Source organism: Gopherus flavomarginatus, chromosome 5 (genome assembly GCF_025201925.1).
Source record: "Gopherus flavomarginatus isolate rGopFla2 chromosome 5, rGopFla2.mat.asm, whole genome shotgun sequence".
Lineage (NCBI taxonomy): Eukaryota > Metazoa > Chordata > Testudines > Testudinidae > Gopherus > Gopherus flavomarginatus.
Window position 1 is genome coordinate 118,492,070 of NC_066621.1, and position 23,431 is coordinate 118,515,500.

Below are 23,431 nucleotides of genomic sequence, written 5' to 3' on the forward strand. Positions count from 1 at the left end.
AGCAGCGGGCAGCGCAGTCAGCAGGCTGGAGGGAGAACTGCGCGTCGCTCTCAGGCAGGGTCGGGGAAGAGACTCCCCTTTCCGCCCGCCCCTCCCTGAGTCCAGGGGCTCAGGCTGCCCGGCTGGGGGCTCTCTGGTCCCTTTAACCGGGCGGGGCCGCCTAGGGGTAGGGCGCATGCGCGGGGAGCGTCTCTCTGACTCCGGGCATGGAGCGGAGCCGGCGGCAGTGCTCGGTGCAGCCCGCGGGTGTGTGATCCCAGCACGCGGCTGGGGCAGCCAGAGCCGAGGTATCAGCGGTCCCGGGACGGCCTCGGACGGGGGCTCTGTTACTCCGCATGCAGCAGCTGCCGCAGCCCACTGTCCAGCCGGTTCTCCTCGCCTCGGCAGCCAGGGGTCGCCGGGCCTTTGTCTCCCGCCCCTCGGCCTCTGCAGCCTCACCAAGAGCCACCCCCCGGACTGCGCTTCCTCCGCTCTCCGGCTCCAGCAGCGTCCTCCTCCCCCGGCACGGGGGCCGGAGCCTGGCCTGCCCTGGTCGCCGGCCCCTGTTGCATTGTGACCCTTCCTGAGCTCAGCAGGCGCAAGCAGGAGCTCGGACTGAAGCGGCGATGGCATTTGAGGCGGGTATCCAGAACTGCCCCGGGGCGGCTCGTTCCTGGAGCGAACAAAGCCTCGGGGGCTGATTGCCTTAGTCTGTGGCCATTCGCTTTTGTTTGGGTCTAATGGTCTTATTGTCTAAGGGCGGCTGCAGTTTCCCCGGTGTCTGGCAGGCAGTGTCTCTAGCGGGTTAATTTTCCTGCACCGAGACAAATACTTTGAGGTGGTATGAGCCTGTCGTCACTCAGGTGTGTGATCTGCCTCTGCCCCTGCTCCTGCCCCTGAGCTCTGCTTTGGTGTAGTACTTCATCGATCCGCTCCTACTGATTTTAACGGGCAATCTCTTGCTAGGTCAGTGGAACCTTTTTTTTTTTCCTCCCTTTTTTTGGGGGGAGGGGGGTGTGTGTGGCCTGATCTGAATATACAGCCCCCTGCTGTCCTTGCTGTTTTATAACGACCTTTTCATTGTTCTGCGCCTGTCCGGTTCTGCCTGCTCCATCACGGGTGACCATTTTTTGAAAAAAAGTCTAATCTATGGTGCATCTCCAGGCCACTTCGTTTGTTTTATCGGGGCCCTGCCTTGACTCTTCCTTCTGGTTTGATGTGAGGAAACAACCTCCTGTTGGGTAAAATATACCTTGATATTGCACTGTTCTTATGTGAATGGGCCACGCCCTTTTTTCCTTAAAGGGCCTCTGCATTAGGCTGCCATGTGCTGCTCTGTCTCTGGCAGGCTGAGGGGGGTGGTGGGCATAGGGTTGTAATCCACCAATTTCCAAAGTGCAGACTGGGATGCCAGGGGGGAGAACGGGGGGCAGTGGCGCTGCTGCCACCAAGCGTTATGAGGCCAGCGAAGAGGCAACTCAGAGAGAAGAAGAGCAGGAAGATGATGGTGATGAAGATCTGCGAGATGGTGGAGTTCCTTTCTTTGTGAACCGAGGAGGGCTACCCATTGATGAGCCCACCTGGGAGAGAATGTGGAGACATGTGGCCAAGATTCACCCTGAGGGAGAAACGGTGGCTCAGAGGATTCGAGGAGCCACAGACCTACCCAAGGTGAGAATTCCTGAAAGAACTGATACTAATAAATCAAATGACACCGCTTTATACTGTCCACTCAGAGAATGGTAGAGAAGCTGGGATTGTGTTATATAACATTGAAATCCAGATCAATAATCCTGAAGTGGGGGTTTCACTCAACAGAAGCACAGTCATAAGGGTGTAAAGTATGGGGATTCCATATCAGGAGGAAAGTCTCTGTCCTGTGCTGCTCAGGATTTTTGCTTTGGTTTAATAGAATTTTTCCATTTAATTGCTCTGATACTATTTGTGGTGATGCAAAAAAACACATGTCCAGTAACCTTAGAGCAAATGGGGAAAAGCCAGGATTCTGAGACAAAGTACAGAATTGGGATTTAGCTTTTGAGGCAGCCTGCCTGGCCTGAAAGAGGAGGTGACAGTGCTCCAGCTGCATTCTGGAGCACTGTGTATTGATCTGAACACTTTGTTCTTAAAAGATTGTAATTAAAAATAATCCAGAAGGGCAACCTGCTAAAAGTACAAGGTGATGGGACCTGTTTGGTGAATAAGGAAACTTAATATGTGCATCCCAAGAAACGGAAAGTAAAGATGAGATTTATGACTGGTTAAATACTTGAGATGGGGGAAAGCTGGAGGAGTGGGAGTCGAGTAATTATAACCAGGAACAAGCTATAGGCTATAAAAGGAAATTCTTAGGTTGGACATGAGGGACAGTCTTCCCCTCAACAAGGGGAATTTTTGCACTGGAATGGTGCCTGCCTCTAAAGGTGGCTCTGACAGAGTTAAGAGCATATTACAGAACACTTATAGAATTTGTGGAGGAAACTTGTTGCTGACAAGGAATCAGACTAGATGATCTCATGTCTTGTCTTTTCTGGCCGTACTGCTGAGAAACCTATGAAAAGGGGAACCCAAGATCATGCAACTTAATATTGATGCTGTATTGAGTCCTTTGCGTTTGGGCCTCGTGAGTCTTTGTAGATGTTGCCATTTTTATATATGCATGGCTTCTGGTGGTAATTCTAGGATATGTTTAGATTCTCAGATTGAAAGTGCTTTGCAAATATTCACTGTCTCATAACTGTCCTTTGAAATAGATATCTTTATTCCCATTTTTACAAATAGAGACAACTGAGTCAAAAAAGACTAAGTTTCCAGGGATAGCCATGTTAGTCTGTATCCACAAAAACAACAAGGAGTCCAGTGGCACCTTAAAGACTAACAGATTTATTTGGGCATAAGCTTTCTTGGGTAAAAAAAAAAAAAAAATCACTTCTTCAGATGCAGTAACTTGCCTAGGTTCTCACAACAAGTCTGTGGCAGAGCCAGTAAGGAAATGTTGGAATTCAGGCGTCCAGTCCCCTGTTTGAATCACGAGACTTACCCAAGAAAGCTTACGCTCAGATAAACTTGTTAATCTCTAAGGTGCCACAAGTATTCGTTCTTTTTGCTGATACAGACTAACACGGCTGCTACTCTGAAACTCCAACCCTTGTTTCTCTTTTGTGGCTCTTAAGCGTGGTCTGGATCAGCACTGAGGGTGTTTCTTTGACCGAAACTTAGCCAAGCATCTATTTTTGGTACCTGCAGCACTATTGTGTAGTAGCCTGATTTGTGCACTGTATTCAGTGAGGCTGGTGCAGAACACATTCTGCCATCTGGGCTCACTGCTTATCAGTCTCAGCATCTTACAGGGAATACAGAGGGGTGAATGTGGTAGGAAGGATTGGGGCAAGGGAATGAGAAGAGCCCACTCTTGCTTGTAGCGATGTTTCCATGTCTCTGAGCACCATTTGTACTGAAATGGACAGAAGTGGGTCTAGTTGCTTTGAAGAACTGATGCAACAGATTAGAATCCTGGCAATAATATATTCCAGGGGAAAATATATTTGTAAATTTACTCTGCAGGGCTGGCTCCTGCGAGAGGCTGATGATGCCCATTAGGTTCCTGAGGCTGAATGGGCTTTGGGAGGAATGCAGGAGTTGCTATAGCAGGATCAGCCCAGTGGCCTAGCTAATCCAAAATCCTGTTTTGAATGAGGGTCAGTACAGGATGCTTAGGGGTTGAATTAGGGAAGATAACAAAATAAGCTCCACCCCTTGAGACACTACAATGAGATGTAATCACAGTATGTTGTACAGGTGTTTAAAAACGTCATCACATGTAATCTTCTAGGGTGTCTCTCTCTCAGTGGCATGCTGAGCTCTGCTAGGTTTGTTAGCCTTGCCTCCCTGATTGGTTGTGGGGGGAGGGGGGGAGAAAATGGTGTTACACTCTCAAGTAAATGAGCAGTCACTCACTGTAGGCTGTGTAGATTTTCATAATGATTTCCCATTTCCTGTCTTACATGACTTGATCAGTAGTGACCTAGTTAACAGTGACACTTACCCAGTGTTGATCATTTATCTGAGTTAACACCTCAGTGAGATGAAGAGAGCAGTGTTCTCTCATAGTAGACTCAGGCAGACAAAAAAAAAAAAAGGAAAAAAAGAAAAAGCTGAGATTCTAGATCACAAGATGGCAGCTTGAAAGGCAGTGGCAGGATGCCATACTGTTCCTGTATGAATCCTGTAGATACATGGACAAAAGTATGGGGGCACGAAAGGAATAACCTGCCAATGGAAAGTTTCCTAATAATACGTGCATCCGACGAAGTGGGTATTCACCCACGAAAGCTCATGCTCCAATACGTCTGTTAGTCTATAAGGTGCCACAGGACTCTTTGCTGCTTTTACAGATCCACACTACCACAGCTACCCCTCTGATACTAATAACCCCTGTCACTTTGCATTTGGCTTGAGCCCTGAAGCCCTGTATGACCTCATTATCCATATAAATATCTAGATGTTGACTCCTGTTAAGTTCATGTTAACATGGCAGGGGAGGCTGTTCCATCACTGGCCAGCATTATCACCCAATACAAAATACAGAGCAGAGTTGTCTCCTGCTCACTGGTGCTGCACATCCTGGTAAATAGTCTGGCGTTGTTTACAGGAGGTTGCCTAAACTCTTGCTTCATGCTGCTGTTTGCCAGGGCTGTGCCAGACTGTCACCTGCATGCAAGGGCCCTTTTTGATCCTAGTTGGAGTGTTGGACTAGTAGAGAAATGGAAATGAACTAGTCCAGTTTTGGTATCCTAAGTGGAGTGAAATGCTGTAGTGAAAAGGGTTTGTGACTGCATGCGGTGACAAACTAGGATGGCATTTTTATGACTTTTCAAGCCAGGAATCAGGGCTCTTCTAGCTGCAGTAGACGAATAGCATTTCCCACAAGGTAACCTTAGTAATTTGCTTGCAGTTTGATTTGAGGTGAGATTGTGGCCTTAGCTGAGCATTGTGATGTGGAAGTCACAACAGGGCATCGTCTCTGTGGCCTTTCTTCTCCTAGCCCCTCCGTTGCAGGCAGTGTTGGGAGCAAGTGCTGAAACATCTCTTACTTCCCTTAGAAGCCTATTGTTTATCCCATTTGTGCTCATGTGGCAAAGTGAGTGAGGCCTCAGAACTCATTAGTTAATAATGCTTTCATAGCTCTCTATGTGTACATCTCGAAGTGCTTTATGAAAGAAATAAAGTATAATTATCCCCATTTTACAGATGGGGGAACTAATGAGTGTTGACACAGTGACCTTTTGGTCCAACAGGCAGAGGAGGTGCATAGGGTTTGCAGGGAACCCCAGGGTCAGATATATGCATAATAGCTCACCTGTGGGTGGCATGTGAGGTCTCTACTGAGAGCCAAGAGTCCACCAGTCACCATAAAATGTATGTACAGATAATATTTAACAAGTTATGTATCTGTACTGAAAACGATGTTCTTAAGCACTTGGAGGTAAGGCAGGTCACGAGGAGGTGACATACTCTCCTGCCTGAAAGGAACACATCCAAGACAACAGACGCTTACCTCTGTGTCTGGTCATATATGTATTGTCCACCTCACAATGGAAGTCTGCTGCACACTGAGCCAGATGCCAGTAGAAAGGTTGCAAGAGCTATAAGAAAAAACAAAACCACATGGTGGGTATCCTGGTCTTCATTCATAAACAAGGATGGGACCTGTATATCTTGGGAAGCAAAGTAACACTTTGGATCGTTTTTGTACGAGGCAAGCTCACAGTGTTGGTCTCCTGGAAGAGGGATCACAGCCAAACAGCTGTAAAAGGCTCTTTGGACTTTGGGTGAACATTGTTTAATGAGACATGAGTATCTAGTTTTAAGTCTGTTCTAGAATGTGTTATGATTTAATTTTATATGTAACCATTTGTTTCCAATAATTGCTGTTACTTAAATATCTATGCTGGTGTGTAAATACATTTTATATTTAATTTCACTAACCATATCTAAATGCTGTGTGTTAAGCAGAGCAGTGATCTGAGGTGGAACTGGTAAGCTAAGATGTACTGTTTCTCTGGAGCCAACAAATCTGTGCATACTGCGAGTGCTCAATAGATCAGGGGCTAAACACTCCACGGAGATGGTGGTTTGTTTTTTTTTGCAGGGGACGGCACTGGGATTGGAGTGTGCCTATTGCTAACCCGTGGGGGGAGGTGGGACTACATAGGTCTAAAGCAGTGTGCTTGTGTTGCCAGTACTGTTGGGGAACCAACCCCCGGCAGGTGCAGACAAAGCTTTCTCACACTAATGGCAGGTGCTAGTGAGGTGCCTTACAACCTGGATACCACCAAGAAGCATCACATTGCAGCACAGAGCTGAAGTGACTTGCCCAAGGTGTCAACAACAGGTCAGAAGCAGAGCTAGGAAAAGGATCTAGATCTCTTGACTTCTGGTGCACTTTCCTACCTCCTGGATTGTCCTGCATTTTAGCATATCCTTCCTACCTTCCCTCATTCTGTAGGGCAGGACAGCCTTTCAGAATAACCCACTGGCCGTCCCGTTATTCCAGAGGCAATGGGCATTAGTGCCACTCCATTCAGTTGCCATCAGCTTCCAAAGGCTGAGTTGATGATAGCAGTGTTGGCAGTTGCTGGCTTTGCTGCTTTTGGTAGAAGAGGTGGTGGTGTCTGTCTGCAGAGCTTATGTAGCACCAGTGGCTCCATGGGTGGTATGGCAGGGAGCAGCTCTGTCTATGCATTTGTAAAAGTTTTGAATTCTAAATGGCAGAGAGATAAAGGTGGAAACAAGCGGATTTGTAGCTCATCAGTGACAGCTCCACAAAAGAAGCTGGATTTTAGCATATCTGAAGGATAGGCTGGGATATGCATGCTTGAGCTTTAGTTATGGTGTGTGAGGGGTTAATATATACATCTGCTATCTGAATAACATCAGTACTCTATTGGAAGTAGCAGCATCTGGATAGCTAGAGCTATGATACTATAATGATGATAGGACCATATAAGTATTTTGAGAGAGACAGCTTTTTTTTTAAGTTACATTATCAAATACCTCCTCCCTCAGGGAGCGGGAGCTCTGTTTGTGCCTCTCTTCCATCTGGCTTGCTTTCATTCTGCTTGGCTCATTTTAAGCATGGAGATCTCAGATCTTCACCAGGCTCCCTTCCGAAGATGGGCTATACTGATGGGGTTGAGACTCAGCTGTGTCAGGCAGGAGTTCAGTGCAATATCCCAATGTTTACAAGTCTGGGAGTGCTGGGATGTAACCCAGCCATACAAGTTTGGAGAGACAAGAATGGGTAAGGCAGCCAGCCTTCCAGGGGCATGTATTCCAGTGACTGGAGCAGGAGGGCCCAGGAAACCTGAGTTGCTGTCCCACCAAATTGCTGGTGACCATGATTAAGGTAATCCACCTCTGCATTCCCATCTGTGTTTAAAATAAATTTCCATCCACCTCCTTGAGGATTGTGAAGATACCTGTTTGTACTCTGAGATCTGTGGATGGAGGATGCTGGAGAGCGCCAAAATGTTATCACTCCTCCATTCAGCACAGTGATGAGAGGGACAGATTCCTTATCCCTTCTCTCACTCCTCTCCACCTTTTCCCCAGGCAACATACTGGAGACCTGCCACCAAAGAAACCATAGCCCATTCTGGGCTGCATGGCCAGATCTGAGAGCCAGAGCACAGCTTAATTACTTAAGGTGCTGCTTCTACATTAACTAGTCCCCCAGTGAAGTGGTTTCCATTACACTGTCTAAGGATATTGCTTGTTCCCTGGAGGGAAAGGGGATCTGACAGCAAGGATCGGTTTCCAGCAGCAGAGAGGAGTAACTAAAAGAAACCAGTAACTTGTGCTGATAATGTGTATCTAACCGGAACCCAGGGAGTTAATTTTAGCTGTTTGTCTCTTCACAAACATTGCACAGAAGTCACCCACTGAAGAAACGAATTAAGGCTAAATGCTGAGCCTGCCTGGTTTTACCACTTTCATTGATTCTGCTTCGGAATAATTTTCTGTGACTCAGTATGTTATCTCATAGCTTCTAAATCAACTTAGCATATATTAGTTTCAGAGATGGCCAAATTCCCTGCATTGTTCTCGAGGGGGCTTCCTGTTCCCCTGGGGATAGGAGCTCAAACTGTTGGGGATCCTTCCTCTCCCTTGCAGTGCCTCCTGCTGGGAGAGGTTGCGATAGAAGGAGCTCCTGTTTCTGCATGTCCTCAGCAGGGGACTGAAGTGAGGTATTTGCTCACAAAGGTTACTGGAGACAACAGCTGGCACATTTTGTTGGTTCTTATGTCTAGTCACAGCTCTGAGAGGTGCTGGAAAATGGACACCAGTCACAAAATGCATCTTCATCAAACTGACTTATGGGGAAAATCTTAAGACAATAAGAGAGATCAAAATACTCAAGAGAAAATCTAGACATAGAACTTCTTACACCACCAAATACAATGACAGGACCAGAGGGAGGTGTCTGTCTCAGTTTAACTTTGTTATACAAGAGGTGGGTTACTGCATGTTCCCTGAAGAATGGAACTGACAAAACCACACTGACACTGAGAGTTGTGGCTCTGGTGTTGGATCCACGTGCAGAGGGCATTAACCTTCCTTAGTAGGCTTGGGGAAGTTCTGGCACAAAGTTCTCCCTGTCATGGTCACACCAAATCTGTTTTTCCATTGTCTTTCATTGACCAAGTGTCTCCTTGGCCCTGTTTGTGAGTTCAGCCTTATTTTTTGTTTTGGCTGGGCAATAGTCCAGGTAATAGCCACACCTGTGTAACTGAAAGTCATAAAAGTTAGAGCTGGAAAAACCCTATTGCCTTATCCAGTCCATCTGCCTGCCAATGCAAATTCCTTCCCAATTCATTTCTAGTTTTCACAGTGCCACCAGGTGGGGCTTTCACCCTTTCCCTTGTGAGTCTGTTCCATGCCCTGATACTTCTTGGCTATACTTTCATTCCATGCCTCCATCTTAAACCCATGAGCTCCTCTTTCTCCTTCGTATTTGTGCTTTTTAGATGTTTGTAGACTATTTTGTGTACCTCATTGGTTGCCACTTAACAACATTCTGCAGACTTTTTCTTTTAGTTTTTCATTTTAAAAACTAGTCCTTCCATCTCCCTTATAACTGTCACTCTTCTCTAAATCCCCTCCAGTTTGTCAACTTGAGGATAGAAGAATGAAGTGACTGTCAACTCAAGTAATATCTTGGGTGGACAGCAAAAAGGGATTAGCTCCTTGGGTTACAGAGGAATGCAGTTCCTATGACAATGCGCCAGAGCATTGAACTAGCAGGTTCAGGAGATGTCTGCTCTCTGACTCGCTCTGCCTTCCCTTGTTCAGATTCCCATACCAAGTGTGCCTGCGCTCCAGCCGTCCACCCCCATCCCTGAGCGCCTGGAAGCCATACAGCGCTACATCAAGGAGCTTCAGTATCCTTTACTATTATCAAAGACACCAAGGAATGATGATCCAGGAAGGGGAAGCAAGGAGACCTTCCAATAGCCGACCATAAGAGAACAGCTGACTCTGCTTCAGCCAGAAGGGGAAATGAAACTTGTTCCCTAAAAGCAGGAAGCTGAAGTTGTGACAGTGAGTGGTTTTGCTGTTTTATTCTAATCCTGCCCAATTGTGTCTCCTGTGGTTAAACCCTTCGTCACAGCAGCATGTGCGTCAGCAGGGCCAAGCTAATGGGTGGTAGGTTTTCTTTAAGCCAGACTCCTTGAATTCAAGTGGTTGTTCCTTTTAAAACATCCTAATTGAAGGCCCTTGTAGCTGTTGTGCTTGCCTAACCCTGCAGGGAGGGCCCGGGACAGATTAAAGCCTAGGATTAGAAGATGCTAATCTCCCCTGCCAAGGTTGGGTGTGCTGGTGGTGGGGAATTTGAGCTTTATGCTGAGTCATTTTACTGGGTGCTTTCCGCTCGGTAGGTGGCCAGAACATGATAGTCACTCCTGCTTTTGAGAGTCAGATGGATGACCAACTCCCAACCATGTGTAGCTGCCTGTATGTTTATGGCCTGGGAACAAGACTCCTGCATACCCTTGCGCTCTGTGTGCTGGGATGGAGTGAGGATGAGGGCATGTGCAACACAAGTGCATTTTTATCTTGCTGATGGGATATGGACAGGGGTGTCCCTACCCATACACAAAGTACGCAGCTGCATAGGGCACCAGGAAACTTGGAGCACCAAATTTCCTGGTGCCCTATGCAGCTGCATGCTGCTCCAGCCCCTGCTCTGCCTCTTCCCACCTTTGCTCCACCCCGGCCCCGCCTCCACTCCACCCCTTCCCCTGAGGACTTGCAGCAGGGGATGAGCCTGCACTCACTGTGTGGCGGTGAATGGAGCAACCTGGCCCTAGCCTGTTCCACACTGCCAGCTCCCAGCTGTGCTGCTGGTGAATGCTGAGGGGTGGTTCCCCCCTGCACCCCAAGGCTGGGAGCCAGGGGAGCAGAGCAAAGCAGGCTGGGGCCAGGTCACTCCCCTTCCTGCCACCCCGTGAGTGTGGCATTGGGCTCGCTCTGCACTTACCAGCGGCAGGAAGTGGAGTGACCCAGCTCCAACCCACTCTGCCAGCTCATGCTGGGGGGTGGTTCCTCCCTGCCCCCCAAGGCTGCCCTTCCCTCCCCCCCACACAGAGGCCTGGGGCCAACACCCCTCCCCCACACATGGGGCGGGGGGGGGGCTGTGTAGGGCACCAAAATGGCTAGGGATGGCCCTGGATATGGAGATGACTCAAGGGGGGAAGGGAGTCTGCCAGCACCTTTTTGCTAATCCTGGGGTTGTGCTGTTTTAGAGATAGATACCAGCCAGCATGAAAGCCAGGTAAAGTTTTGGCATCATTAGACTGGTGATGATGATCCCCTGCAGGCAGCAGCAAGACAGGACTTGTTTCAACCCTGTTTGGGTCTGGGAATCTGTGGTGCTGGAGAGAAGGCTGACCAGAAAATGTGCTTGTCAGCAGGAATAGGGAGGGAAATAGATTGCCAATCTGTTTCCTTCCTCCCCCAAGCCAAAGAATGCAAGTGGGAGGAGTAGCCAAATGGAAACGCCTACTTTCTCTTTCTGGTATTTTGCTTGCTGGATCCTGAGGTTCCCTGTGAGAATTGTAACTGATACCTTGATGGTACAAAGAGATTCCTCCAGGCAGATTGCAGTATGTGGGCAGCTCTGGCTTCTCAGCTCTTTTCCAGTCTGCATGGCCCCTTAACCTTTTTCCTCCAGGTACAATCATACTGGGACGCAGTTCTTTGAAATTAAGAAGAGCAGACCTCTGACCGGGTAAGTGCTGTCAGCCTTTCCCACGCTCCTGCCTTTCTGTTTGGGGAACTTGCCACATTTGATGCCTGCTACCTCTGTACTGAGTCTGGCCAAGAGTACAGGCTGGACTATGGGGATTTTGTTGAGTGTCACAGTTCTGCTCTTCCTAAGGAGGTTGAACTCTGCTCAGGGTGCAGTTGGTCAGAGCCATAATTTAGCCTTATTCAAGCATGAGGGCTGGATTTGTTGCCAAGAGTCAGTAAACTGTTAGCCAGAGGTGCCCAGTCTCTGAGCACATCTAATTTATAATCTAGATCATGGGCTTCTGAGGGATTTTGTGTAAAGTAAAACAAGGTCCCCAAAGGCCAAACGTCTCTACAATTCTTGCTGCCCAGTGTCCTGGAGTGCGTTTGGTGCAGAATGTGGACTTGCTAGACTCTCTTTTTGGTGACTGAAACTTTATAAAGGAAAAAGAAATGTGTGGGGAAGAAAGGAGGTGGTGATGGTGGTGGACACCCCCAGACGGCTGTGCCTTGTAAACCCCCAGGTATGTACACAGGCTGAAGTCAATCATCTTCGTGCACCTGGGTTCCACAGATACAGCTAGGGACTTCTTAGTCTGCTAACCAAACCGTTGTGCTAACATTAATACTGCTGGCCCAAGCCACCAGGTATAGGTGAATATTTGGGCATTCCAAACATTTTATGATATAACCAGGGCAGAATCTGCTGCAGGCCCCTTCCCTGCCCTCAGATGTGGGAAAGCAAATGTGTCTGGAACTCGGCCTCCTGCCTGAGGCTTCTTATCTTGGTTAGATGGGTATAAATCCAGAGGAACTGCACTGAGATGAAAGGGAATGACTCCAGACTTGCTGAGAGTAGTGTCTGGCATAGAGGGTAGAGCCTGTTTGGCTCAGTGAGGGGAAACTCCACAGCAGCAATGCTGGAGGGGAATGACAAAAGACTGAGTTTGAATTTAATTTATTCCTAAAGGGTTTTCTCCTCTCCTGTCTTCCTTAATAGTCTTCCTCTCTCCTTGCAACCTGCCCTGCATATACGCTGCCTAGCGACTGAATTCACCAGTCCTGCTCAGTGCAAACCCCTTTAATTTTCCTCCTCCATCTCCCCCCCCCTTATGCTGTCTAACAGGCTAATGGACCTGGCCAAAGAAATGACCAAAGAGGCCCTGCCAATCAAATGCCTGGAAGCTGTGATCCTGGGAATGTATCCTTTCCTCTTTAGAAATATGCATGTGTGCCCACCCTAATGCGTTCTCCCCCTGTAGAGCCCTGCAGATCTGGGGATATCCACTTTATATCAGATGCGAAGATCTGTTGAGCATGTTTGCGGATCATGGATTGGCTGCAGATACAAACTTTGTATCTGCTCAGGGCTCTACTCCCCCTGCTCCCTTATGACCCTCTCATGCTGCTGGTGCATTGCAAAGTGCCAAGCAGAGAACCCAAGTAGCAGAGTTAGTTCTTCATGGTCACTTCTCTCCCCTGCTTTAGGATTGAGTGTTTATTCCTTTTGAACATAACAGGGAGAGGGAGAGAAAAAGGATGTGGGGATTAAATAGGAAAGAAACAGCATCAGGTCAGAAACCCTGTTGCATAGTGGGTATGTCTCACTCACTATACGTCACCTTGCACTTTCTTTGCAGTGCAGGGAGACATGGAAGGGAACCTGTCAGACTCTCCCTTGGATAATGCTTGCTTTTAGTCCCAGATTTGTGCCAGCCCCTCCGTGTACACACGTCCTGGGAAGCACATCTCTGGGACCTGCCAGGCTGAGTCCAACTAGGGCCACATTTCTTTATTTATTGGAGTTGCCTCATTGATGGGGAAGTATTTGAAAGCTAGGTTAATTGGCCTGTGTATTTTGGAAAGTTAGTTGTCTTCAGAGGCAGTGCTTTTATGAAATGCAAGTTTGGGGATCTCGATGGCTCAGGAGAATGGGTTACATTTTACCTGTAGGGCACCAGGTCCAATTTCTCCTAGGCTGATAGTGATGGTCAATTTAACTAACTTGCCTGGTGGCCTCTGTGTGAAATGAGATGGTGGCCCTGGTCCTCCCAGCTCTTAGCAGGACAGGTGTACACACCACAAAATTGCCATTATAACTGGCTTCCCTTTGTGGGCAGTCTTGTTGGAGTAGGTCAAGACTGAGCATCCCTCTGATCCCAGGGCAAGGTAGACTTGTCTCATGGGGGGCTGGAGCTGTACCTGCTCTAGGGATAGACAGGATTTGGTCTCCAGGGATGTCAATGAGGTACTTGTCGTCAGCAGTGAATCTGCTTTCCAGTCTAGGCTGGCTGAGATGTTTTGGGGGATGTGGAGGAAGAATCTTCCTCCTTTCCATGGCATCACCAGTTATTTCCTGAATGGTGTGACGCTGCCAGTTACCTCACCAACAACATGCCCACACTGGAGCGTTTCCCCATCAGCTTCAAAACTCACTTCTCAGGGAACTACTTCCGCCACATTGTGCTGGGGGTGAACTTTGGGGGCCGCTATGGAGCACTGGGCATTAGCCGGCGAGAGGAGCTCATGTATAAGGCGCCCACCTTCCGCACACTGAGTGAGCTGATCTTCAACTACGAGGAGGCATACCACCGCTGCTGGCACGTCCTCAAAAAGGTGAAGCTGGGCCATTGTGTGTCCCATGACCCACACAGTGTGGAGCAGATTGAGTGGAAGCACTCCATTTTGGATGTGGAAAAGCTGGGCCGTGAGGACTTCCGCAAGGAGCTCGAGAGACATGCCCGGGACATGAGGCTAAAGGTGAGAAGCTGGGAAGTGCTTGGGAAACCTGCCTGCTGCTATTGGAGGCTGCAGGTGTGAATTTTGTTCTTGGTGCCAGAGCCTTGGAGTTTAATTGGATCCTGGTGCTAGTATGTTGGGAGGTAGATTCTGCTGGGTGGGGGTGGGGGAAGGCAGTGAGGTGGAGGAAGGGGGTAAGGAATCTTCTCTCCTTTCTGCAGACCCTGACCCCAATGGGGTGCAGATCCCTCTTCTTTTGGCAGGTGTAGATGCTGTGCATCAAAGTATAGCTCTTGCCCAAGAGCTGGGAATATGAATCTTGTCCCTTCAGGTATGCCTGCTAGGCATTAGATAGATGAGCCAAGATACGTACTTGCTCAGAAGTTTTGGGTGGAAGAGTGTGCTTGAGACTCTCTAAAGGCAGGGTACAGTATAGTAAAGCTACATAATGCTCATCACTGCCTTTTTCTTTTTCACTTTTAATTTTCTTCATTTCACTGTCATTCCTTCCTAGACAATGAAGTACCTTGGGCATTGTGTTCCCCAGCCACTGCTAGCCCTGGCTTCTCTCCCACCTTGTTGTTTTCCTCTTGCAGATCGGCAAAGGAACAGGGCCACCATCTCCCACGAAGGATAGGAAGAAAGATGTGTCCTCCCCACAGCGGGGCCAGTCCAGTCCACACCGCCACAACAGCCGTGGGGAGAGGCGGTGAGTGGGGTTGGTGGATGGCTTGTTTTGGAGGATCTTTCTCAGTCGTGCTATAGGATTTCCCCTCCATCCTCTCTCACACTTGGATAAAGTAGATTTCTGAGAACTCTCTTGGCACGGTCCATAACTGGGGAGATGTCTCTCAGCTGCATTGGTGTGGTGTGTTCCCCCCCCCCCCCCGTCGCACCCCCAGTCTCTCTCCCTTTCAGCTCTCTCATTGCTTTCTCTACATGAGTTGCTGCCTTCTCACTTTCAAACTATAGCTGGAATTAGGGGCGGGCTGCAGATAGAGGAAGGTCACCCCATCTAATGCCTAATGTGGGGTGGGTCACACAGATGACCCCCAAAAGAGATGTCTGAACCTACATCACTGGTCAGTGAGAACTGGTGTGCCTTTGAGGCTGCTTCCAGGCCTACTCCAAATCCATCTTCCCAGGAAAGTATCTCAAGTGGAGGTGCTGGGCTTCCCACTCTGTATTTCATCCTCTTGTGGGAGTTAGCGGCGTGAAGAAGAGCCACCCCTGTCACTCTAGGAGTATAGGATCTGGTGAAGGGAATGAAACTCCTCTTCTCATGTTGGCACCTCTCAACCTGTGTGGGTTACTCTGTCAGAGGAGAAATTGAGACTGCCTCTGAATAACTACTTCTCTCTGTCTTCACAGGCTGTCTGGTGAGAAGAAGCCTGCCGAATCCAAAGCCATGCCAGACCTCAATGGTTATCAAATCCGGGTGTGAAGAGAGGCACACCTTGTGTGCCGGGCTCCATTGACTCCTCATTGGCCACACTTGAAACCAGGATCACCTGTAGCAAGCTCAACATGGGGAAGGGGAAGTGGGAGTGGAGGGCTGGTCTTCCAAGGTACTTCTATCAGGCCTATCCCTGAGCTGTATCCTGGAGGTCAGACGAGTCACCTGCCTGTCTTGGGAAGAACACTTTTTTTTAATTCAACAAAACAAGTTTATAAGAGAACAGATCTGCCAGTTGATGGGAAGGTCCTGCAGGATGCTTGGGAGGGCTCCTACTGTGATGTGGTGAGGGGTGGAGTGAGTGAGGCCAAGCAGAGCTCAGGCTTTGCATGGAATCCTTTGGACTGACAAAGACGACAGGTGGGGCATTTTATCCACAGTGCCTCTTCCTCTTCTATGCTGAAGGTCTCAAGCCAGCACAAAGCCCCTGGGCTTGAAGGAGGGGAAGGTATTGTAATGGAAAGGCCCCTGCCTCTGGTAAAGGAAGGATTTCTGGTTTTGTAACTTCTGTGTATTTTGCTACTATCACTCTTGTTGGGGAGGGAGTGAAATACACGATCACCTTTCCCCATCCCCTGTGCCTGCAGGGAAGAGGAATAAGCCCTGGAATAATTAATATTTGCATCACTAATGAAAATGCAACCTGTCAGTGATGTTGAGAGCCTCATATGCAGTGAATTCACCACTCTAACATTCCGTTGGGTCTGCAATGTATCCCCCCTATGGCTCATTGACTCTATGGGGGATGAGTGTGTCTCCTTTCCTGTGAGGTGCTGTGGATACTTCCCTTCATGGCAGGCTGTTCAGGAAATGCCCATGCCACTGTAACCTGGAAATGGGCTGCTGGACAGCCCCATCTGTGGGGATGGGTGCTTAACCAATAAGATAGTTGGAAACTGTCTCCCCCACTTCCTTCTCAGTGGTGGTAACTGGAAGCTGCAGGGAAAGCTTTGGCCACTGAGGTGCAACTCCACCAGGAGGCAAGTGACTCTGATGCACATGAGTAGCCTTCACAAGCATTTTTCTCTCCAGAAAGGAAAGAGCTGCAATTTTTCCTTGCTGGGTTGTAACATTAGTCTCATGGGGGGGCTCTTCATTCCCATCCTGGCCACTTGCTTAACCCTGGAATATTCAAGGCACCACATCAAATTCCCACTTTCGCTCTTGTGCTTATGAAGCTACTATTGTGACACCTTGCACTTCCCCCTTAGAATCTGGCTTCATCTCACCCTGTGAGGAAGGGCTACTTTTCCTGGATGCTCAGAGCCACAGTGGAATTTTGGGAACCAGCCTTGAAACAGAAGGGTCCAGGGTCCAGTGTAGTGCTCTGCTCAAGGGGCCAGTGTGCTGGTGAATCCTTAAGCAAAATAAGATAGTGTTTTGTGGTCATGTTGCCGTGTTCAGCCCCACCCTTTGTCAACATCCACAGCTGGCCAGTGCCTGCTGGAGTGCCTCTAAAAGTGAGGCATACTACCTCTAGGAACACACAGGGCACTGCTGCAGCAAATCCTATGTGGTATCCCTGAGGATGCTTTCAGGAAACATGCTATTGGAGGTAGGGTGGGGAAATGTTTCTCAGATTGAAATAAGGAGGGGTGCTGCACTGTTGCTGTAGGGTAATAGCTCCCAATCCTTTCATGCACTGGTCTACCACTCCATGCTCCCTCCTTCCTTTCATCTGTGGAGGTTTTGGAGCAACCTATGCTCAGGCTGGGCAAGAGGGGCAGAAATAAATGGGATGTGCTGCCATATTGAGTCCAAGCCAGAAGCTCATGCCCAAGTTAAACCTTGGGTACCAGCTCAATCAAGATTGAAATGTCTGTGGGGAATCACTGTTCCAGGTTGTCCCATTTCTCCTAACTGTTCAGTCTGGCCCATTTTGATTGCAGTGGTCCGTCTGTCCTAGGAGTAGGGAGCATAGCTGTGTGCCTGTCCTCTTCCTGTTTGTTCTGACAGTGTACTTAACAACACTATTTGTTAATGAGTACCATTCTCCAGCAAGAGGGGCTGGCCCTTCCATCTGACTAAAGCCTTGGCAGCTCACAAATTTCCATTCAAAGGAGAGGCACAGCTAAGCAGTCCACATGCTGCATGTCAGAACTGAGGAGCATTGGCAGATATGCGTGTGGGGCCCAAAACTTGACATACCAGGGGTGCTGCAGCTCATGGCGGAATTGATTCAGAGAGGGAGGTGAGAAGCAAGGGGTGAGTGGGTCAAGCCTGAGGCATGTTGACATAGATAGGGAATGGCAAAATGTTTAACATTCAGTCCTCTTACACTACAAAAAGTGTCTAGACATTTATGAAATCTGGCTGTATCCAAATCATGTTAAACATTCTGTATTCTTTCTTGCCTGAGTGGATGCTGGAATCATGACTGACTATAACTATGGTAGATAACTGGGCTTTCTGGCATAACAATGCTGTCTTTCTCTCCTCTGCCCATGCTGCTTGCCCTGGTCTGTTTCCCCCAAGAGTAGTAGCCTGACTGCTAGACCCAAAGATGGGACCGTGTTGTAGCTTAAGGATGAAATTGGCCCTTTCACTGTATCCCAAACCTCTGTAAGAAAGTGAGTTTAATGCTATTAGGAATGAATGATGGCAATGGGCCTGGATTAATCAATAATCCTTAATGGTTCCAGAGCAAAACATGGAACCAGGTGGAGTCCAGGGCAGAAGATTTTGTCCAGTACTAGCTTGGAGTCCTTTTAATAAGGTCTTATAAAAATATCACCAGTGGGGTTTTTATTATGTGTTTAAATTCCACTTCTTCAGGTTCTCCTCCTTATATGTTCCTTAGTCTATACAGCTCTGAAACCTGGAGGGAGGAAGTATCAGAGAGGTAGTTGTGTTAGGCTGGATCTGTAAAAAGTGACAGAGTCCTGTAGCACCTTATAGACTAACAGACGTATTGGAACATGCATCTGACGAAGTGGGTATTCACCCACAAAAGCTCATGCTCCAATATGTCTGTTAGTCTATAAGGTGCCACAGGACTCTTTGTCTCTCTTGTTGGGAAGGAAGTGCCTCCATACATGAGCCAGACCATACTTGCATTGTATATGTCAGGTGTGACCACATTGTGGCTTGTGAGCCTTGTGTGGCTCCTTAACAGTTAAAGTGCGGCTTGTGGAGCCCTCCATGCCCCCACCCTCATTCTCCACCTACTAGCTGCCTTCCCTGTGGGGAGGGGGGTCTCAGGGCTTTAGCCCTGCAGGAGGGCGTTGGGGCTCAGGACGTGCCCCAGCAGGTGACACACTGTGGGGCAGGCTGTCCATGTCTTGTGCTCTCGAACTTCTGATTATCTTATGTGGCTTGGAGGGTCAATAAGTTTTGCCAGCCCTGGTATATGTGGTCAACCAGGGCTACGGAGAGAGGGCCTTAACTGAATTCCTTTAGCAAGACCATTTTTAAATATGAATGCTGGGTTCAAACACAGCTCTTCCTAACACTTCTGTGGTGCTGGTGTAGACAGGGCCTCTTGTTCCACACCCTTCAACTTAATTCTACAACTGTCTTAAAGTGGCAGTGAATAGAGACCAAGGGGTTCCTCCCTGGGGGTACGCTGGCATGGTACAAATGTACCAGGCTGACAGCTGAAAAGTGGGCTCAGGTCTCCATCAGCGTCTGGGCAATAGTCTAGGCTTCTGAGACTCCAGTGTTGTTCTGAAACCACTCTGCAGTGGCTTACTGCATTTCATGGTATGCACCAGCTGGGGGATCTGTAATGCTTTGTATTTAGGTGTGATTATCCTGCCCCTTGTGACACCCAGTTCGTATGTACTGCACATCTCTATAGTGTACTCTATACCTTGCCACTTAGAGTAGATGACTCCAGAGCTTTGTCTTGGATGTAGTTTGTATTTAGCAGGAGAATGAGAGGTAAGTTATTTGCACAGTAGCAGAAAAACAAGTTATTTGCTGTGTTGATGTTACCAGAGCCGTTTTATGTGAAGAATGTTGCCATTGTATTGCAGCTAAAACCCTGAACCAGACTCTGACCCCATCAGTCACCTGAAAGGCTGGTTCACATGTGGTACATATAAACTGAAACAAGTGTCCCTAAAATAGTCACTTACAAAGGCCAAGAAATCACAGGGTAGAAAAGAATCCTACATTGCTAAGGGGTAGAAGTCTGCACTAGATAGGAAGAAGTAGGCCTGATCTAACTGCAGAGGCCCTTGCTACTGACATGGGCAGGTTGTTTTAGGCACTTATTCCTTGTAATTGAAATATCCACGGGACAGCTGTAAACTGGGCATGCTTTTACCCGTGTCTTACTTGTGAGTCTGCTTCGGTGAAACAGCACCATGTGCTCGAACAGTCTTGCACTGTTGCCCTGTATCTAATATATAGAATCTGCATAGGAGGGAGCCTGTGATCCAACTCAGGTCAGCAGTTGTTCTTGCTTGGCTCCTGCTCTGCCAAAACAAGGTGGAGTCTGTATGCAGATGTTTGTTCATATCATCACCACTCACCTTCAGGGTGGTGCCTAGGCACTCACTGTCTGCTCAGGAGCAAACCAGCTTAGGCCAAGAAGGCAACTGAATCTTATACCTCTGCAGAGCAGAGTTTTCCCTCCAGCCTCCAGGGCAGGGCAGGGCTGAGATGGTGCTAGTGGGACTTGCATAGTCTCTTCCATGCACATCAGTATTTATTCTGTTTACTCTATGGTACAACAGAACCATTTACATTTTATCACTGATACAGCCCAGAACTAACCAAGAAAAGAAGGGTTTCTTTCTTTATGGACTGTTTCATGTGTGTTGTTTTTTGTTTTTTGTTTTTTTTCTGTAATTAACCAGTTGTGGGTCTGTTTTTCTATAGTTAACCCAGAACCTGTATCTAGATTTAGTTCTAACTGCACCTATGTATCATATCAGTATTTCCTCTTCCTTTCACATTAGAAAATAAAGTTCTTGTCTGCACAGCCCTTGCCTTGTGCAGAGAAAAAAATGAAAACTGCCTCTGATTTCATTGTTGTTGATGGATAAAACCAGAGCCCAGGTGCTGTTTAAACTTCTAGTCTGGCTGTATGGTGAGGCTAACTCTCTGGAGAAGACATGCATCCTATTCAAGCACCAAAAGGGAATAAATACAGGTGGCTTTCATAGGGAAGTGGAAAGAACCCTAGACCATCCCCCCTCATTCATCTTCTGGGTTGGTCAATATGCCCATGCTAGCCAAAGCCTACTCAGAGCAGGGATGAAATACATGGTGTTTTAGCACCAGAAGAAAGGAGCTGAGCAACCAGGCTCTTTTCATACTACTAATCGAGCTGAGGCAAACTTCGAGATGATGGGGTGGTCCAAAGGGTGCTGTGGCCTGGAAGCAGAACTCTCCTTCTGTGGGTAAGAGAGGTCGGTCTTCAGCTAAACTTCAATAGATCGGCCAGACAGCCATCCTCACGAGATCAGCAGGTACTGACCAAACTTATGAGTTCTCACAGTCAGGGCTGTCTAAAGCATATGTCCTCACCAACTCAGTCTCTCTGGTGATTCTTTCTTAAAGCACAGAGTAGACTAATAAAGCAGCTGCAAAATGGTCCCTTCCCCCTGAGGGAGGAATCAACTTTATTTAGTATGTCTTATACAAAGTGTATTGCTTAACTGTAGAGAGCTGAGTAACAGCACTACATGAGCACATGAAGATCTTAATAAGGCTTACAGCTGGAACGTGAGTGAAAGATAGGGAGATACTGCATGGGTCCTCCTGCTTGGTGTCCAGTAGGACAAGATGGAACTCAAGGTAGTTCTGAGCTGAAATAAGCTGTGCATCAACAAGGAAGCCTTACTACAATACTAAAGTAATGGTGGTAAGCCCCCTGCCAAGTAATGGCTGTATCCTTCATCCCTCAGATGCTCTTACCATAAGCCTTCAGGACCATGCTTCTAGCATAGGAAGGGTTTATAGCTAGAGCCCTGCATGGGTATAAAATTTGTATCCACAAACATGGTCCACGGATATCTACATCTATGGAGGCACAGGGCTCTGTTTATAGCAAACTCACTGGCAAACAGCACTTGCCTCTTGTGCTGAATGGAACTACTACAGCATTCCCTCTCCCACATCACAACTACATTTAGGATTCGCAAGATCTTAGGAGAAAAGACCTTTCAAAAGCAGAGCTGGAGCTGCTGTATATGCCATCTATAGTGCCATTTCGCCTCATTCTGCCAATACCTATTCCTTTTGGGGGTGGGGGGGCGTGTTTCACAAACACACACACATCTCTTTGCAGCTGTTACTAATGATACTTGAACATCAGTTAATCCTTACACCCAGCCATGCAGGACAGGTCAGGCTGAATGCTAGTTTATAGAGAAGAAAAACAAGGAAGAAGCTTACCCAAGTCTATACAGCTGGGATTAAAACATGGTTAGTTCCAGTCCACAAGATCATACTGTCCTTCAACCACTGACCCCCTCCCAGCTCCCAAGTTGCTGCTACTACTGGTTCCTAGCTTCACTGCTGCAGTTCTAGGGTTCTCACTCAATTTCACACCAATGTACTTGGCCATGAAGGAAAAGCCTTTTCTGTATGGAGGAAAGGATCTGCACAGTTCTAGGGTTCTCTTCCCAGGTTACAGCAAACAAAGAACTCAAGCCAGTCAAACCAAGAGTTGATAAAATCAAGACCAGCAGCCCCAACCTCAGATAACCCAGGGGCTGCAAGCTGCCATCCCTCTCCTGCACCCCTAGAGACCTATAAACCCTTACCCCAGTAAAACAAAACTTTAAAATGGCACTGCCAAATCCAGTAGGCACAATCACCACTTCTGAACTTCTTTAAAATGGTTTCACCTTGGTAAGAAGTTTCCTGCACCAGATTCTAAATAAGTTTATTGAAAGCATTGTTCCGTCCCCAAAATATATCTGCAGGAGAGGGAGGGTAGCGCTGAGTGATGGCTGCTCAAAAACCCATGTGCAAGCATGCAGGCAGAGACTGAGGTCCTGGCTGCATGCATCTCTGGCCTCTGAGTCATCCTCTGCCTCTGGGTCCCCCTCCACATCCTCATCCAAGATTTCCTCCTCCTGGCTTGGTCCACTCTCGACTGGCACACGAGCCAGTGAAGTATCCACAGGGGCCTTCGTAGTGGGGTTGCCACAGAGTATTGCGTCCAGCTCTTTGTAGAACTGGCAGCTTGTGGGCGGAGCACCAGAGCATCCGTTTGCCTCCTGCACCTTCTGGTAGGAGTTCTGCAGCTCCTTCACATTGACCCTACATTGCAATATGTCCCGGTCATGGCCCCTTTTTATCATGCATCATGAAATCTGTTGATTGGTAGAATTCCTATGGGTGGAGCACAGCTAGGACTGCACAGCCTTCTCTCTCCAAATGCTCATGAGGTCCAGCAGCTTGGCATTGCTCCAAGGGGGGGGGGGGAGAACCGCTTAGTGCGTGGAGCAGAAATGATGACCTGGAAAGATGTGCTGAGACCACTGCACGCATCACTGAGCAAATAGGAAGGGGACTTTCAAATCTGCAAAGGAATTTACAGAGTGGGGATGATGGTTGGTCACCTCAGGGCAGGGCAGTAGAGTTCAAACCAATGACCAGAGAGGTGAAAGGCATTGTGGGACACCTCCCAGAGGCCAATTGCAGTGCTGTAATGGCTACAGTGTCTACACTGGCGCCCCAGCGCAGAAAGCTGTACACCTCTTGGGGTGTTTTTTTTAAAAGCGCTACAGTGGCACACTTTCTGCATACTATGTGGCTTGGCACCTCAGGAATTACAGCACAGAAAGCTGCTTTACTGTGCAGAAACTTGCCAGGGTAGACAGGGCCTTAGTTAAACTATTTTTTTTAAAAAGGCCTTTCCTAGGGTAAAATTAGTCAGCCATAGCAGAAATCTAGAGAGAGAGAGAGAGAGAGAGTTAAGGAGAACTAGAAGTAATCTGCGTTGTCTCCACTATGTCAGGAAAAGGCTATGGAGAACATGCTCTTGCAGCAACAAGTGTG

The 23,431-nt window shown here is 48.0% G+C and overlaps 1 protein-coding gene across 1 annotated transcript; it reads left to right on the forward strand.

The window, feature by feature from the left end:
- The first annotated feature begins 238 nt into the window (after window positions 1-238).
- Window positions 239-21,039, forward strand: VASH1 (vasohibin 1). The gene is made up of 7 exons (XM_050955746.1): window positions 239-1,650; window positions 9,334-9,422; window positions 11,216-11,272; window positions 12,401-12,475; window positions 13,653-14,034; window positions 14,610-14,722; window positions 15,385-21,039. Exons 1-7 carry the CDS (start codon window positions 1,387-1,389, stop codon window positions 15,455-15,457), a joined length of 1,053 nt encoding a protein of 350 aa, XP_050811703.1. The 5' UTR covers window positions 239-1,386; the 3' UTR covers window positions 15,458-21,039.
- Window positions 21,040-23,431: the final 2,392 nt, after the last annotated feature.